The following is a 16,435-nucleotide window of genomic DNA, read 5'->3' as shown; positions in this document are numbered from 1 at the left end:
ATGTACCTAAAGAAAAAACTTGTTAATATGTTTTTTTTTATTAAAATAAATGAGTGTATCGTGATTGCTAACATGCACCTCTTATTTTTTTAGGAAAAAATGTGTTTAGAAGTTATAACTTTATTTAGTTTATAAAAAATACACTTGATATATAATTTGTTATATAAAATACTCTTTAATTATAGAAAAGTATATATCATTAGCAAATCTTGAGAAATAATTGGAAGTCAGACAAATATTTAAAGTACACATGCATACATGGAAATTTTAATAAATATTAAATTATATAAATTCAACATTAAATGAACTTAAAATAGATCAAGTTTATAAAGTTTTATACAGTTTAAAAATTAATTGATATTTTACTACACAACTTTAATTGAATAAAAAGAGAAGGTTGAGGTTTACGTCTTTAATTAAATTCAAATTAAAGTAAAATAATAAATAATGAGATAAGCTTTAGATATAAAGTAATTGAGAAAGATTTGACAAGCTAAACCTGTTGAAAAAAAATCCCATTAAGATTTAATCTTAAATCTTATACAATCTAGTAATCTAATCTTAAATTATGCATACTATTTATATAAGGTTAGACAATTAATTCATTTTCTTAGAATCACATGGATAGTCTCTTTAAGCAAATAAAAAATTAGTGAACTGTTCAAGAATTGAGATGAATGAAAAAAATGAAAAAAATTTGTTGATGAAACTGATAGAGAAGAAAAACAAATGAAGAGCACTAATTATATTACTTCACTCCAAAAGTAAAATAATTTTTTCTGTTGAACTAAACGCATCTTCTTGGATTTACTGGCTATTGATACATTGATTCTTATGTGAATTAATCCTTGTGATGATTAAAAAAAGATTAGGTTTTATAGTATTTTTGCATGAAATTATTTAAGTATTTGATATAATAATAAAACATGTAGTTTTTACTATGAATGAGGTTTAATTTAATTTTATAAAAAGGGGTATTGTTATGTATAAATCTTTATTGTTTGCATATTAAATCTTAAAATTTATTTAAAAATTCATAAATCTGCTTGCTCGAGTTTTATGTTTAACTATCATATATATCAACTAAAATATATTTTAATACGTGTGAGTTATTAGTGTCTATGGAATTAGAATATAATTATTAATTGACTCATATGATGTTATAATTTGATATATGACTTTGTGAGTTTTTAGTGTGTATGGAATTAGAATATTTATTTGGTAATTATCTAGAATGATGTTTTAATTATATGTGAATTGGTTATTATCTCCGGGGAAGTGGTGGTAGTGCATATTTTATTTTGATAATTGAATATGCATGATGAGATATCTTCATCTTAGATGGGAAAGAAATTTTGACTACCTCTATGATGAAAAAACAGTGAAACACTATTACATGAATATGAAAGACTTAATTCATTATTAGTTAAACTTTATTTTAGTTTGGTTAATATTTTTAGATGTTCATATTTGAGAATAAAATTTTTATTTATGTAAGGACTCATTTATCATAATATTTTGAAGTATTTTGAACCATTGAAATTTCTAAATTCTGATTTTACAAACTTTTTAAAGTATTTTTATTGCAAGTTGTTATTGCAATTAAGGGCGTTACAACCGCTACCATATTCCACTGTTATTATTGTCATCACCACCATGGTTGTTATCATTATTTTACTCCCACTATTGCTGTCACTCTCATTCCATCACAACTATCATAGTCACATTGTCACCACCACTATTTCCACCATTGTTATTGTTGTCACTCTCACTACCTTTACTGTCACCATTATTTCATAATGGAATGAGATATGATGAAATGATTGACTCATTTTATTTATCTTCAATTTGTAACATTTTTTTAAAAACTAAAAAATAAATTGAAAATCAAAACTAGTTTCATTTTTTAAAATTTCAAAACTTCCCCAAATGGGGCCTAAATCTAAAACTATGAAGTTGATAAGGTTGAGGTTTTGCAAAGCCAACCCAATGATGAGTGAGACCTAAAATAAATTTTAATTTTTTTTATTTTAAATATGCTGAATTTTTTTCTAATAGGTTGGACCTTAAACAACCAATTTATTTGATCTTTTTGTTAATACATGTGACTTTTTTTACTTTAGAATTATTAATAGTAATTGCGATAGACTTAAATCTTATATTTTTGTTGTTTTATCATTGGTGTTTTAAACTAGGCTAAACTCTAAAAATTCCAAGTTTCAATGTCATTTTGTCATTTGAGAGTCTGGAACAAAGCAAGGCTATTGGTTTGGTCGACAGCTATGGGAGGGATGACTCTGAATTTTGCATATTGATTTTGTAACATATCAATTGGTTGTTTTATCTTCTTTTTTTTTTTTTATTGTGTGTGCGTATAAATCGGTTGTTTTATCTTTTTACCACTAGCACACCCAGTATTGATATATTCTTTTCAGATTTGGATACCCTGCAGTTAAAAAAATAACTGCAAGAGGGTATTTTTATATCTCACGACAAAATTTTCATTAATAATTAAATAAAATATTAATAAAAAATAAAATAAAATAAGTGTGTGGTATAAGATTTAACTGCACTCCCTATAGTTCTTTTTCAACTGCAGGAATTTGGATCCAATCTTTTTCCTTATAAAAGAAAACAATGTTTTTTAATTGAAAGTGAAATATGTTATGATAAACTTTTGCATAAATAAAAAATGAGGTTGGATGACACCCATTCATTACTCATGTAAAATTGATGCATTTAGTGACCTAATGATAATATAAGTCATATTTATTGGTGGAAAAAAATTATTCTTCAAATTTTGTATATTAAACATAATCACTACTTATTTGCTTGTCATGTAAAGACCTCAGAAGAGTAATATTAAGGACCAATAATGATAGTTTTTTTTAGTTAAAAGTTTATTTAAGAAGGCATTCCTTTGCATAGCAGGGAAGACTACCAACCTCAGCAAGAATTTATAGTATAATGAATTTATATATCACATACCAACCCAAGAAATCTGATAAACAATTTCAAATCACAGTTAATGTGAAGACTCAACCAAATGTACGTGTCACAAAATCCCCTTAGCCAATGGTAGTTTAAATACTAAAATAATTTAAAAATATTCAAATTAGAGCCTATAATTTGCTTTTGCATGACACTATTATTAGAGATCAAATTAAACAGTGACACCAAGGAGTTTTAGCTTAATTGGACAAATAATAAGTATGAATTGTTGTAAATTTTTAATATTTGTCTTTTATTCCTTAACATGAAAAAAAGAAAGTTAAAGAGTGATACGAATTTCCAACCTCTTGCTAGCTAGTCCGAACGAACAAGTTTAATTAATTTTATCCGAAAAAAACGAAGTGAGTTGAAGAACTGAATCCAATTAATGGACAAGAAGAATCGAATCAAAGTCAAGCAAGGAGACTGTTTGTTTACCTAACACCCTCGTCCTGGTTGGGGAGGGATATAGCTACAGCAGCAAGTACAAAATAAAGTCACCCTTTTTATATATTAGCAATATGCTCATATCAATTGTAGTACAATCCAAACCAAACATCACATCTAATAATGTGACCACAAACAAAGTCAGAAGAAACTCTCTGGCACACAAAAAGTTTGAGACACACACATGCTTCTTCCTATTTCCAACACAACCATGCTTCAATTCCTCTCCTAAACAAATTAAAGAGAGAGAGAGAGAATGAAATGAGAAATTAATTAATACCATTCACATCATACGAGTTCGCAAAGAGCTAGCTAGCCAGAATTGAAGTTGTCATGGTAATGATTATAAATTTGTGATTGTATATACCATACATGTGTACGTGATAGTTCATTGCATGCAGAAGAATTAAATTAATAGATGGGTGTTGGGGGATGACATATATAGCATAGCACAAAAAGATTGGAGGCAAAGAACAGGGGTGATATAATATAATGTTGGGGTGTGACATAAGCATATATAAAGAGTGTGCAGCTAGCAGCGACATATCGAAATCGGTGGTGTCAAATCGAGGCATCAAAACATGATGGAGAGGAAACACTGTTGTTATGGAGGAACACGTAAACCAGTAATCTGAGTTATGTTGTGACCTCTCGTCAACAACCACTCTCCTGTTTGATGTGGTTGATGAATTTATAGGAAAAAAAAAAATAGGAACAGTAAGTGTGTTTTGGGAACACTTTTTTTGCAGTGTCCTTAATTTTTCTTCTTCCTCACCATCAGGCACCAGCTACAGCTAGCTAGCTAGCTAACTCAAGACAAAACTTGAATTTGGCAGTTTGTGTGAAAACGTTGGTACCATTCCGTTTCGGGTCAGACCTTTCTGATTCAATTCGTGTAAACAAGCTAAGATGCGCTTTTAAATGGCATACAGTGAGTCAGGTTACCACCTCTTTATCACATCCTGCACATACACATTACCAAATATCTGGAGCTTACATTGTTAAATTGGATTCCTTTGCTTTAAATTATATATATATATATATATATATATATATATATATATATATATATATATATATATACACACTTGTGGCTAGGATAAATATCATGTTGAATTTTTTTTGCTACATAAAAGTTATAGATGGAAAAAGCATGGGTCAAAGTTTATAAACTTGAATTCGTACCTAAATCATTTTGGAAATTGAGTTTGTAAAAATAACTTTCTCTTTGTTTTTATTTAAAATTGAGTTTCAAAAGATACTTGTTTTAGTTTTACTTTTTGAACATATTTTTAGACTTTCAAACAAAAAATTAAACATGCACTAAAGACACCAATGACACATTAGGGTTACCGACACAGATTGACACAAAGAATTATTGCAGTCTTAATTAAATCATAAACAATTTTACAATCTCAACTATTCGACAAGCTTTGGGAAGCCAAGAACCCAAGAAGGAGGGGTTTTCCACCAAGCGGAATTATAATAGTGGAATTGGCGTTGGATTTATGTCACCATATGTTATGGATGAACATTGCGGATTTAGAACTCTAACTGAGGGGACAATCTATTTGAAAAATAAAAAAATTAGTTGTTAATTTTTATTAGTAGAAACACTTAAACTCAATTTTTTTCCTTCTTTCTCTCTTTAACCACTAAGTTAATGTTATAACTCCTTAATAATTATATCATGAAATGAGTGAAAAATTAAAGGCAAGGGTTCAAATATGCAAAATTAGGGAAGGAAATATTCATGTGTATTTTTTTTTATAAAAAAAATGAGGTTGTACCCCTCATTTTTATATAAATTTGTCACTAGGTGCGAAGTCCTTTTCCAGATGCTCCTCACAAAAAAAAAAAAACAAATTAATTACTTTTAGTGTGATCTCACCTTTCAATTTCAATTTTTTAAAGCATATGACTCAAACTTGAAGTTTTGTTTAAGTGTTACGAGTCTAATTTCACTTAAGCCAACAATCTAGAATTACTTATTGATAATAATATAAAAATTGAAATTATTTTATATTAATAATATAATATATCATAGTACTTAACATATATAATTTTATTATAATAATACTAATATATCAAATATTAACATAATATATTATATTATTGATATATACAGATTAATTATATCTACATAATAAAATGCTTAATTTTTATTAAATGAAAACTATATATATATATATATATATATATATATATATATATATATATATATATATTAATGTAGATATCATTCTAAAATTTGACATTTTTATGCTAATAAATGACATTTTATTATAGTTTAGTACGGTCAATAAAACAAAATCAAAGTTTCATCACTTTCAAACAATTCTTTAACACTGTATGTTCAAATTCTAATATAATATATATCCTAAAAAAAATATAGTATATATACCATGACCGACTACACGTACCGACAAACATATACTTAGTAATTTTTTTATATATGATAAATTATACTCTCGATTCCATAATAAGTTAGCTGGTGTCTTATAAAATTTTCTTACATACGTAAATAAAAGTTAATAAATAAAAAAAATAATCATTTTATAAAATTAATTTATCGTCAATAATTTTTTTTATAATTTTTATTATTCATCCTTAATATTATAAGAGATATAAATGAAAAAAAATATTATACTAAAAGAATTAAAATAACACTTGTTTTGAGACTTATTTTTTCACCTAACATGATACTTATATTTGGGAGGGAGAATGCAACTAATTATTAAAATTCATATAATACTAGTTTGATATTATATATACATGTATTAATTTTTAAATAATTTTTATATTCATAAATATATAATATAATCATATATATTTATTTGTATTTAATTTATATATTGCATATATTGTATATTAAAATAATCTTCTAAATAATAATAATTATATTAAAACTTGGCAGGATTGGTGAGTGGAATGGTGAGATGATAAAAATATATTTTTTAAAACTAAAATTTAAATTTATAAAACTTTTTTTCTTGATTTTGGATTTTGAAAATAAATGTAAAATTATTTTAAAATTGAATTAAAAATTATTTTCATTGTTATCAAACACATTTTATTTTAAAAATTACTTTTGAAAATAAAAACAAAAATTTTGCAAACATCTAGAAGGGCCTTCAGAAACCAACAAAACTTTGTTTTTGCCCTTTCTGACCTTATCTTCATCTCTTAAAATTTAGATTTAAACATAATTCAACATAAATAATAAATTTTGATATCATCTTAAAATTTAAGTTTTAGATCTAATTTAATTTCAAAATCCATCACAATAAGTTTTCAACTTAAATATTATTTGGACATATGTCGTTGATTTGGGATTTCCAACCCATCAATTTAATCCTTAGATTAGAATTGTTGCAAGTGAGTCTCTATATTGATTGATAAAACTGTGCTTAACTTAAACCACTCCAATTCAGACATTCTCTCTAGATTCTGTCAGTTAATGTATTGGAAGAAAAGATGTTGAACTGATTCCACTTTATTAGAACAACAATTGCAAGTTAATTATCTCCTACCGCTGAGATGTGCCCCATCAATCAGCTTAAAAACCTTGTTTTGAGATGAATGTATGTGTTTCCTCTGCTTAATGATTGAGTATGAAGATTTCACTGATCCCTCCCTATCTGGCTCCCCTATCTACAATTCTACGTAGTTAAAAAATAATTCAACGATCATTTGGTTAAACATATTTGCGAATGATACACAATTTAAAGTAGGGTGTACAAATAATAAAGTTGAAAGAGAGAAGGGTGTTTAAAACACACACAATGTGATAAAAAAATCTATTTTGCATCTAAATTATATTGAAACAGACAACGTACCTACTAAATGTGTATTTGTTGATGAGCTTTTGAAACATGAAAGATTTTGTTTAAGAGTGTGAAAATTAAAAATTTTCTTCAATAGTATGAAGACTCCACATATATCTATACAAAAACTGACCTAACAACTTTGATAGATGGAATAATAATATTAAAATATTGATGCTCTCAGAGGATGAGAAGAAAAGTAATAAATGTGTCTTTCAACCTGTAGTCTAGGATTGTATTTATAGCACTCCATAGAAAATAAATTTCTAATAAAATCGAAACGACTATTCACAATATCTTATCTTTTTAAGTCATTTTAAAATATTATTTTTTGTTACGGTTAGTCAACAACTTGTGCCTAACAGTTTTTTCAAACCTAATTCCGAACATGAGATCCCCCATTTTGCTTCCTTTCTTTCACCAAATATTTTAAATTATTTAAATTATTTATATTTTTAGTGCTAGCAAAAAATATAATAATATTCTACTTAGAAAAATTAATTAATCATTTGATCATATTAAATTTTCTAATTTAATTAGTCATCAAATATTAAAATTAGAGCATTCGTTTGTGTGTGATCTCATAGGTTTAATATTAAGTTGATAATATATTAATCAAATTAATATACTAATCAAGGTAGACATCTAACAACGCTACTTAACATCCGGATAGTATGAAGTAATGTTTTACTTTCAAGAATCATTAGAAGAATAATATAATAATTTCTTTCATATCTACCGCTCTAAGTTAACTCTAGAGTAGGTATTATAATGACTTAAGAAACATATCTCTTCTTTCTTCTTATTAGGATATAATTTTATTCATAGAGCTAAAACTCATTTCCAAAAGTTGATGGATTCATTTTTTATTAATCAGTAATTCTACAAGTATTTAATCATATTCAATATCCATTCAACAAGTGCTCTAAAACATTAGGTGTTCGGAATTAAAACATAACAAATAACTTGTTAATTATCATAACAATCTCAAATAAAAAAAACTATTAAATCTCTTTTTGTGAATCTTCAATTGACGGTTCATGGTAAATTTAACCATTAAATTTTTTTAATTAAGTCAATTTAATGATCATATTCACATGTGACTCATCTATATATGTAAATTAATAAATGAGATCTATTAATATTTATCCAATAAATACTATCACATATATATTAATCTATTTGAATTATTGGTGTTCTATTTGCAATAATTCTATGAAAAAAAATGATTTCGATTAAAGTTAAAAAAAGAACTTATTTCTCATTATTATAACCTCCATAATGACTTAGATTGTGGACATACAAATTTATTCTCAACAAAAGCAACATAAAATCTAATTCTTCCTCATCTCATCTCGTATCTAGGGAAGGGGGAATTTTGTTTTATGAACAAGTGCCTTGAAATGTATATAAATCATGATTTGAGGCAATAAAATTCTTACTCAAATGAATACAAAAATACCAATTTTATTTCTTTGAATAGATTCATAAACCAAGTGATTGAGTACAACTGATTAAGTTAAGATTGAATTGTTTGGATAATACATAAGATCGATACTTAATGAAAATTTTTCATCAGACTTTAATTACTTCTCAATTTAACTTTGAATTAGTTATAATCATTTTTTCCTAATGAACCAAATCATTAATAAAAAAAATAGATTCATGAGAAATTGGATTCTATATTTAAGTCCAGCCTCTGATACAAAAGACAAAAGCATGAAAGTAAAATAATTAAAAAAATAGGTAAACAATAGAGAGAAAATGAAAAATTAAAGAGATAAAAAAGATAGAGAGGCTGCAAAAGGATGGGCTCTACAAGATCCAAAACTGATTCATACAAAACTTAAATTAGTCGGAATTTAATACAATATTAATTTTTATATATCAAGCAAGGGGCTAAGATGTAATTTAATATTATTTAGTTTTTTTTTTTATAATTTCTGGCCCTATTTTTTTTTCATCAAAAGCTTGATTGGCAAATTAAATATTGAAATAAAGAAAAAAAAGACTCTTTCAAACAAATATAAGAATGAAAAATTGAAAATGTAATGTAACCACTAGCATGGAAAAAACAATTGGAAAATGGAATTAATTGTTTGTTTGATGCAAAGCACTTTGCAGTTACCATACTGTCATCATTTCATTCCCCCCTAACAATTTGCCAACTAAGAAACCCCACCTTTCCAGCTTTTTGCTCTCTCAAAACTTGTTCCTATTGTTGTTGTTGTTACCAAAAGGTTGTTCCAAATCTGGATTTCAAAAACAATATAGATTCGCCGCAACCCATTTGAATCTCTGAGAGAAGGAGCATATCAAAATCATTTTTCTTTTTCCTGAAGAGCAAATGGGGGCGTATAGAGCTGATGAGGATTACGATTATCTGTTCAAGGTTGTGCTGATTGGGGACTCTGGTGTGGGAAAATCGAACCTTTTGTCTAGGTTCACCAAGAACGAATTCAGCCTTGAATCCAAGTCCACCATTGGGGTTGAGTTTGCCACCAGAAGCATTAGGGTTGATGAAAAGGTACTCAAGGCTCAGATTTGGGACACTGCTGGCCAGGAAAGGTCAATGAACCATTCATATTCGTTTCTCTTGTTTCCTTTATGCTAGAATTGGTTAGCCATTGCCCATTATGTGTTTTTGGTTTTTTTTCCACAGTCTATGATTTGATTAATTTTAATTGATTGTAATGGGTATGTGGGTTGTAACTTGGTCTTTGTTTTCCTGCACCCTTTTATGCTGATAGTTGGATGGACTGATGAATTAATTGGAAGCTTTTCTGATCCTGCTGCTTGCAAAGGGAATATGTCATTGCAATTAGAAAATTTGCCTTTATTTTGCATATAAAGTTGAATTTTATTTGCTGTAGCTGCTCTGTTGCTCTATTATTATTGGACCTCTATGAACTTTCAAACCATAAACTTTGCTGGTGGTCTCATAGACTAACCTAAGCCTGAGTAAAGGAGGGAGGGTTGTGTTGGGCACGTAGCAGCTAACGTTTTTGAAATCTCAAGCACAGATCGCCCACAACTGTCATTGAATTCTTGTTGAAATAATCTGAACAGATAACTCATAGCTCTTTTGTCACACACTTAGTATCAATATGTAAAGTTGTAAACATGCCAATGTTATTATGAAAATCATACTCATGGCATCTTTGACAAAGCAAGGAGCATATACCATGCAATGAAATATTTTAAGTTATCACTTGGCTAGTCTTTCTTACATAGGTTACCAATGTCTCAAGTTTGTAATGTAGTAGTAAGATGTTCTAATTATCTTTAAACCATTTTGTTGGTATGATTTACTCTTATTTGATCTGGGCTTTTAATGGGATTGTTATATCAAAATGACTTATAAAGTCCTTGCATTGAAGATAACTGTCCGCACACGTTCCAATGCACCCAAGCAGAAAAGCTGTCTTTGGGTGGATTGAAATGAATGCACATTTGAGGTGGTGTAATGGAAATCCAAACACACATTGCTAGTTGGTTGAAAAATCATAGGCTTAAAGATGTGTGCAAAAGTGGGTGTCAGTCAGCTCCTCGAGCATATTTCCTTTATTTGGTTATATTCTGTGCTACTGGAATTTATTTTCTTTTCTCAGCTTAGCCGCACTGTTCAATTTATGGTTTTATAGGTGTTAATATGATTATTTTATTATAGCTTTATTTATGCTAGTTTTCTATTTCAGATATTCAATACTTTTGGCTATGTTGCTTTATTCCAAAAGCACAGTTCCTGTCGATTCTGATTTAGTATATTTAAGTCGAAACTTGAAAATCATAATGATTTTGATAATTGTAGACAAGCACTTGAGGAGGATAAATTTATAAGAAGAATGCACAAAAAGCATAAAAACATTAATCTTCCTTTTCCAGTGAATTACATTGATCATTCAATGCTTTGTGTTGTTTAGATGCCTGAGTAATATGGATATCCTGTAATGAAATCAGTAGTCTCGTTGATTCATAATCCCAACTAGAATCTTTAGACCTAATTTTACATTCCACACGAATAAAGATATAAGAATGCTGTGTATGATCAAATTTTCATGTAAGGTATCTTAATTTGATTTTCCTTGACTATAGGTACCGAGCAATCACTAGTGCATATTATCGAGGAGCCGTTGGTGCTTTATTAGTCTATGATGTTACCCGCCATGTTACATTTGAAAATATGGAGAGATGGTTGAAGGAGCTCAGAGATCACACAGATGCCAACATTGTGGTTATGCTTGTTGGGAACAAAGCAGATTTGCGTCATCTGAGAGCAGTTTCTACTGAAGAAGCTACAGCTTTTGCGGAACGGGAGAAAACGTTTTTCATGGAAACATCTGCCCTCGAGTCCATGAACGTTGAAAATGCCTTCACAGAAGTGCTGACACAGATCTATCATGTTGTAAGCAAGAAGGCCCTTGAAATTGGTGATGATCCAGCAGCATTACCAAAAGGACAGACGATAAATGTTGGGTCTCGTGATGACGTATCGGCTGTTAAGAAAGATGGATGTTGTTCTGCTTGAGCATGCAGTAAAAACCTCTGTATATGTTCTGTTTATATCCATGTAGAGTTTCACCCTTAAAGCATGAAAATGATTGTCTAGAGAGCATTACAATCTCAACTTTCTGCTTTGCTATGCAGAGAAATCTGTTCAATTCAAGTCAATTTTTCAGGAAGCATGCACTTCCATTTTGCTATTTGGTTGTTGTTGTTTCATGAAGCTGTTAATTTATCGAATTTGTCTTAGGCTTCTTTATTCTTTTTGTTCTTTTTCATGCATGCAGATTCATGCTATCCAAATTTATTTTGACATGTTCTGAAAGTTAAATTCTGAATTTTCAAGAAGTAATGTGATTTCTGCATTGTTTCACCAAAACTCAGAGTTGGGCCGGATTTCACAAGTTACAAGGCATAAGATAATATACAGAAATTTGTAGCTTAAAACCGAGTGATATTAAATATGCTAAAATAGATATATTTGGTCTTTAAGTTTTAGTTTTTGTTTAGTTTGATTCTTTATATCTTAGAAGCTTGATTTTAGTTCCTCAGGTTTACAAATAGAGACAATTTGGTCCTTTAGTTAACGGTGGTAGATTGGGACATTAAAAGATTTTGAACTAGCCCTTAAGTAACGACTAAGTTGAATAACTCCAAAACATGAAGAACTATTTTGAATCTTTTTAGAACAACATGAAGGATAATCGGGAACATCATTTCATGTCTGGTATGAAGTTTTTGTTACATCATATTTAGCCATTGACATCAATGACTAAAATGAAGTTTTTAAATATAAAGAACCAAACTAATTAAGAATTAGCAATTGACGTCAATGATTAAAACGAAGCTTTTAAATATAAAGAATCAAACTAAACAAGAATTATAACCTAAAGAATCAAACATGTATTTTAGTCTACTAAATAGTAACTCCAAATAGTATTTCTTTTTCTTTCTTTACTTTTATTGAGAGAAAAAATATCCTTTATTGTAGTCAGCAAATTTCTATGTAAAAAACTAGTTTTTTTTTATTTTGCAATAATATCATTCAGCATTTTAAATTTTAATACTTTTTGTTGGTCTAATTGCTCTGACGCTTGTTTGACGATTTTAAACATTTTTATGTATCATTAATCAAACAAAAACACTATTAGTGGACACGTCAGATAAGTTTTGTATTTGTTGAGACTTGAGATGGTGATTAGATTAAACGTTGATTTAATTAAAGTGTTGTTAACCGAAAAAAAGGGAAGTTACTTGATAAAGTGATTATTTCAAAAGGAAGTGTTGTTAACCAACAAATATGGTTACTATTTACTAAGAAATACTGTCATAACACACTATCACACTATTTTGAACTCTCTTGGTTGAATGAAAATTACAAAATTTTATGAATCTAAACCTTTGCTAATTTTATAATTTTCAATAATTTAAAAAGATACTCTAGAGTATGTTTCCAACACTCATTTACTGACAACCATGAGTTTTTCACATTCTTTGATTTTTGGTTATGGTTGTAATTGTTTCCTTGAATGTAATTACATTTGCAAATATTGTTAAGATTTAGAAATATATTATTTTATAGTTAGAATGTGATTTAGATTTAAAGATATGATCGATAAATTAAATATTTATTTTTTCTTCTAAGATTAAGATACTAAGTTTATAAATAAAAGTTTTTTAGATGAAAAGAATCATCTAACCTGAACAAAGAATGACCACCCTAAGTATCAAATTTATCCAAAAATACTGATAATGAAACTGTAGATGTAGTCGGCCGAATCACATTAAATAAGATTTGAATCTCTTCTATTTTTTTATTTTTTTTGGTGTTGTTTTTTTATGTTTTTTTCTCATCATCGTGGGCGTAATGAAGAGGTGTGTGCTTTTTTCCCAACAACTTGAACCTAAATGGACCATAATCACCCATAAATTACAAGTTGGGATGAAGCATTTGAATATGTACAATCTTTATCCTTACATCCATTCCATGCCGAAAGCATTCGAATATACATAATCTTTTGCCTTACATCCATATCGAAACAGCGACAGAAACTAGTTCAAGAGAAGCAAAATAACCACTGTGTCACGAGACTTTATAAACATCAAAATTCCTTATTAGACCATTGCAAGCAAGGTGCCAGGGCATTGTCAACCAAAAGCAGATCTTGTGTGGCTTGATTCCAGTGAATGGTACCTGCAATTTGATTTTTCATGAACAAATAAAGGATGTAATATGGCTAAGAGGTCGACAAGGGTCTATCAATTTGACCTGTTCATTTTTCCAGTCTATAACGTATCTGTTAAACAAAGATAGGCAAAAAAATTTAACACTCCTAAAAGCATGTAATCCTTTCATTAAAACCATGACATTTAACATGTATACTATTTTTTTCCCTCTTTTAATTTTTTACATAAAAGAAAACTGCCCCCAATTAAGAACAATAACTACTAAGGGAGAAGGCACTATAGGAGTGCCATTTGCTCCAAAGATAGATACATAACTGTTCATACAGATTTGATCAGTGGGAGGTTTAGGCATAAAAGTCAAACATGCAGTTAAACTAACAGGATGAAAATACTCATAAATCGTGATACATTAATTACAAAACTGATGCCTAGTTCAATCAGTTCACAGAAAAGTGGAGAAAGGCATATGAAAACAGAAATTATACTTAGAAATAGTCCAATTCCAGCCAGCATATGAATGGAACAAAAATATGCAGCCAAGTTCAATCAGCTCCCAGAATATCAAAACAAAAAATAATAGGAAACAAAATTGACTATAGCCTGCAAATTATCTGTGATACTGTACATTCAAAGTGACAAAATATGATAAAATGTTTTGGACTTCAAATAACTATCGTACCACCAGAGGAGCAAAGCACCAAGACTCAATGCATGCAATACAACCAACACAGAAAGTAGAGGCTAAACATGCAATCTTTCGGAGCCAATTTCATTAAATGACACTGCTATGATGACCGGTGCGTGCATCAATCCAGAAACTGTAGGTTGCTCTTCATGGGACAGGACATGTTTACAACAGTATCACACTCACTAAAGTTCACAACAATTCATCAACACATAACAAAAGCTCCTCTGCATAACTGAATTGTAACATCAGTTATCACCTTTATCTTCATAGACCACGTTAGTCTTGACACTATAAATCAGGAGTAACACTAGACATCCATCAGACCCAAATTTTCATCTTCAACTCCCTCCTATTCTTGAGGTCCAACAAACTACTACCCAAGAAGTTGTTTGTACACGTTTTTATTGTAACCACCGTAATTAGGGCCTTTGGATCAGCTATGGGACTAATCCTTGATCGGAAACTTAGTCACACTTAAAACTCCCCGTCCCTCCTCCAAAGGATGTATTATCTAGGAATCGAAACCTGGTCTTTCTCCACAAACCTAGAAGCTGTTTCTACACTATCAGGACTAATTCAACCAAAAAGCCTTAGAATTGAAAGATGGAAACAAAAGTCAAAAGACTAATTTCAATTGGAGTTATAAGATTGACTTGGAGGTTGAAGAGAGAAGAGGTAGTGGGTTCAAATCCTTTCACCAACAAAAACTAACAACTAACATTGGGCGATAATGAAAAAAAATAATTTAAATCGAAGGGAGTGACCTGAAAAGAAGTGAAGGGCACATGACATCAGGGGTGAGAATTGTGATTGTCTTTGTCTTTGTCTTTGTTAGAGTTGAAAGAGGGTATGGGGTTCTCTCCTTTGATGAACCAGCCGAGGGCGAAGAAGGCGGTGCCAGCGAGAATGGCAGTGCCCCAAGCGTGAGAGTACCATTTACTGTACTGCCTAATGGCATACCTCCATTGATCCCTCAGAGTGGCCGCGTCCGGAATCTCTTTCTCTGGCGGGTTGAAATGCATCTTCTGCTTCCCTGGAAGCTTTTTTGGGCCATCATCACTGGGACTGGGAATCCCACCCGAAGAAGGGTAATGGGTTTTGGGGTTATTCTCAGTCATGTGGCGGTGGCTGGCTCGATTGTTTTTACCTGACGGGAACTACTCCAACTTTGAAAACACAATATATCTATCGACTATCGAATATGTCTTGAGGAAACCAAAAGGAAAACAATAGATTACCTCTCTCTTATTCGGTCGGATTTAAGATATATATATTCTTTTTATAAAACTTACACTTGTTTTTCTAATTTTTCTTAACATTTTAAAAAATTACACATATTTTTTCTATTTTTAAAACTTACACAAATCTCTCAAATATTGTCCAAACATTTTATAATAACAAATCATATGCGTTAATAAGTTTGATTAAAAAGAATAAAATATATTTTTAATCCTTATAAATATGAAAATATTCAAAATTTATTACTATAAAAAATTTACCTATTTTTTGAACTTGCAAAATTTAAATGTGTTATTTTTTTACTTGAAGTTAGGTTTGAGTACATTCAAACCTACATATATGTTGTTATAAAAAGTGTTAGATTTTTTAATTTTTTTATGTTACTTATATATATACCCAATGTAGAAAAGTTGAAAAACTTAACATTTCTACAATAGCATACATGTAGGTTCGGATGTACCCGAACTTAGCTTCGGGCATGTAACCGATGTAAAAAAATAAAAAAAATATGGCATTTTCTATATCAGTGTACACATAGGTTCAAAATACCGAA

General features: G+C 29.4%; 2 protein-coding genes across 2 annotated transcripts; one reads left to right on the top strand and one right to left on the bottom strand.

Moving 5' to 3' along the window:
* The first annotated feature begins 9,336 nt into the window (after window positions 1–9,336).
* Window positions 9,337–12,023, top strand: LOC100783534 (ras-related protein RABA1f). Its single transcript, XM_003542538.5, has 2 exons — window positions 9,337–9,833; window positions 11,361–12,023. Exons 1-2 carry the CDS (start codon window positions 9,613–9,615, stop codon window positions 11,791–11,793), a joined length of 654 nt encoding a protein of 217 aa, XP_003542586.1. The 5' UTR covers window positions 9,337–9,612; the 3' UTR covers window positions 11,794–12,023.
* Window positions 12,024–13,594: 1,571 nt separating this feature from the next.
* Window positions 13,595–15,879, bottom strand: LOC100306530 (hypothetical protein). The gene is made up of 2 exons (NM_001350052.1): window positions 15,408–15,879; window positions 13,595–13,962 (listed from the first exon to the last, which is right to left on the bottom strand). The coding sequence occupies exon 1, from the start codon at window positions 15,759–15,761 to the stop codon at window positions 15,435–15,437; it is 327 nt and encodes a 108-aa protein (NP_001336981.1). The 5' UTR covers window positions 15,762–15,879; the 3' UTR covers window positions 13,595–13,962; window positions 15,408–15,434.
* Window positions 15,880–16,435: the final 556 nt, after the last annotated feature.

The sequence above is a fragment of the Glycine max genome, chromosome 13 (genome assembly GCF_000004515.6).
Source record: "Glycine max cultivar Williams 82 chromosome 13, Glycine_max_v4.0, whole genome shotgun sequence".
Taxonomy (NCBI): domain Eukaryota; kingdom Viridiplantae; phylum Streptophyta; class Magnoliopsida; order Fabales; family Fabaceae; genus Glycine; species Glycine max.
This window is presented reverse-complemented; position numbering and strand designations above follow the sequence as displayed.

Excerpts from the sequence above, each read along its gene's own strand:
- LOC100783534 (XM_003542538.5), top strand. The coding sequence starts at position 9,613 with ATGGGGGCGTATAGAGCTGATGAGGATTACGATTATCTGTTCAAGGTT. Across the intron at positions 9,834-11,360 it reads GACACTGCTGGCCAGGAAAG|GTACCGAGCAATCACTAGTG; the intron begins GTCAATGAACCA and ends CCTTGACTATAG.
- LOC100306530 (NM_001350052.1), bottom strand. The coding sequence starts at position 15,761 with ATGACTGAGAATAACCCCAAAACCCATTACCCTTCTTCGGGTGGGATT.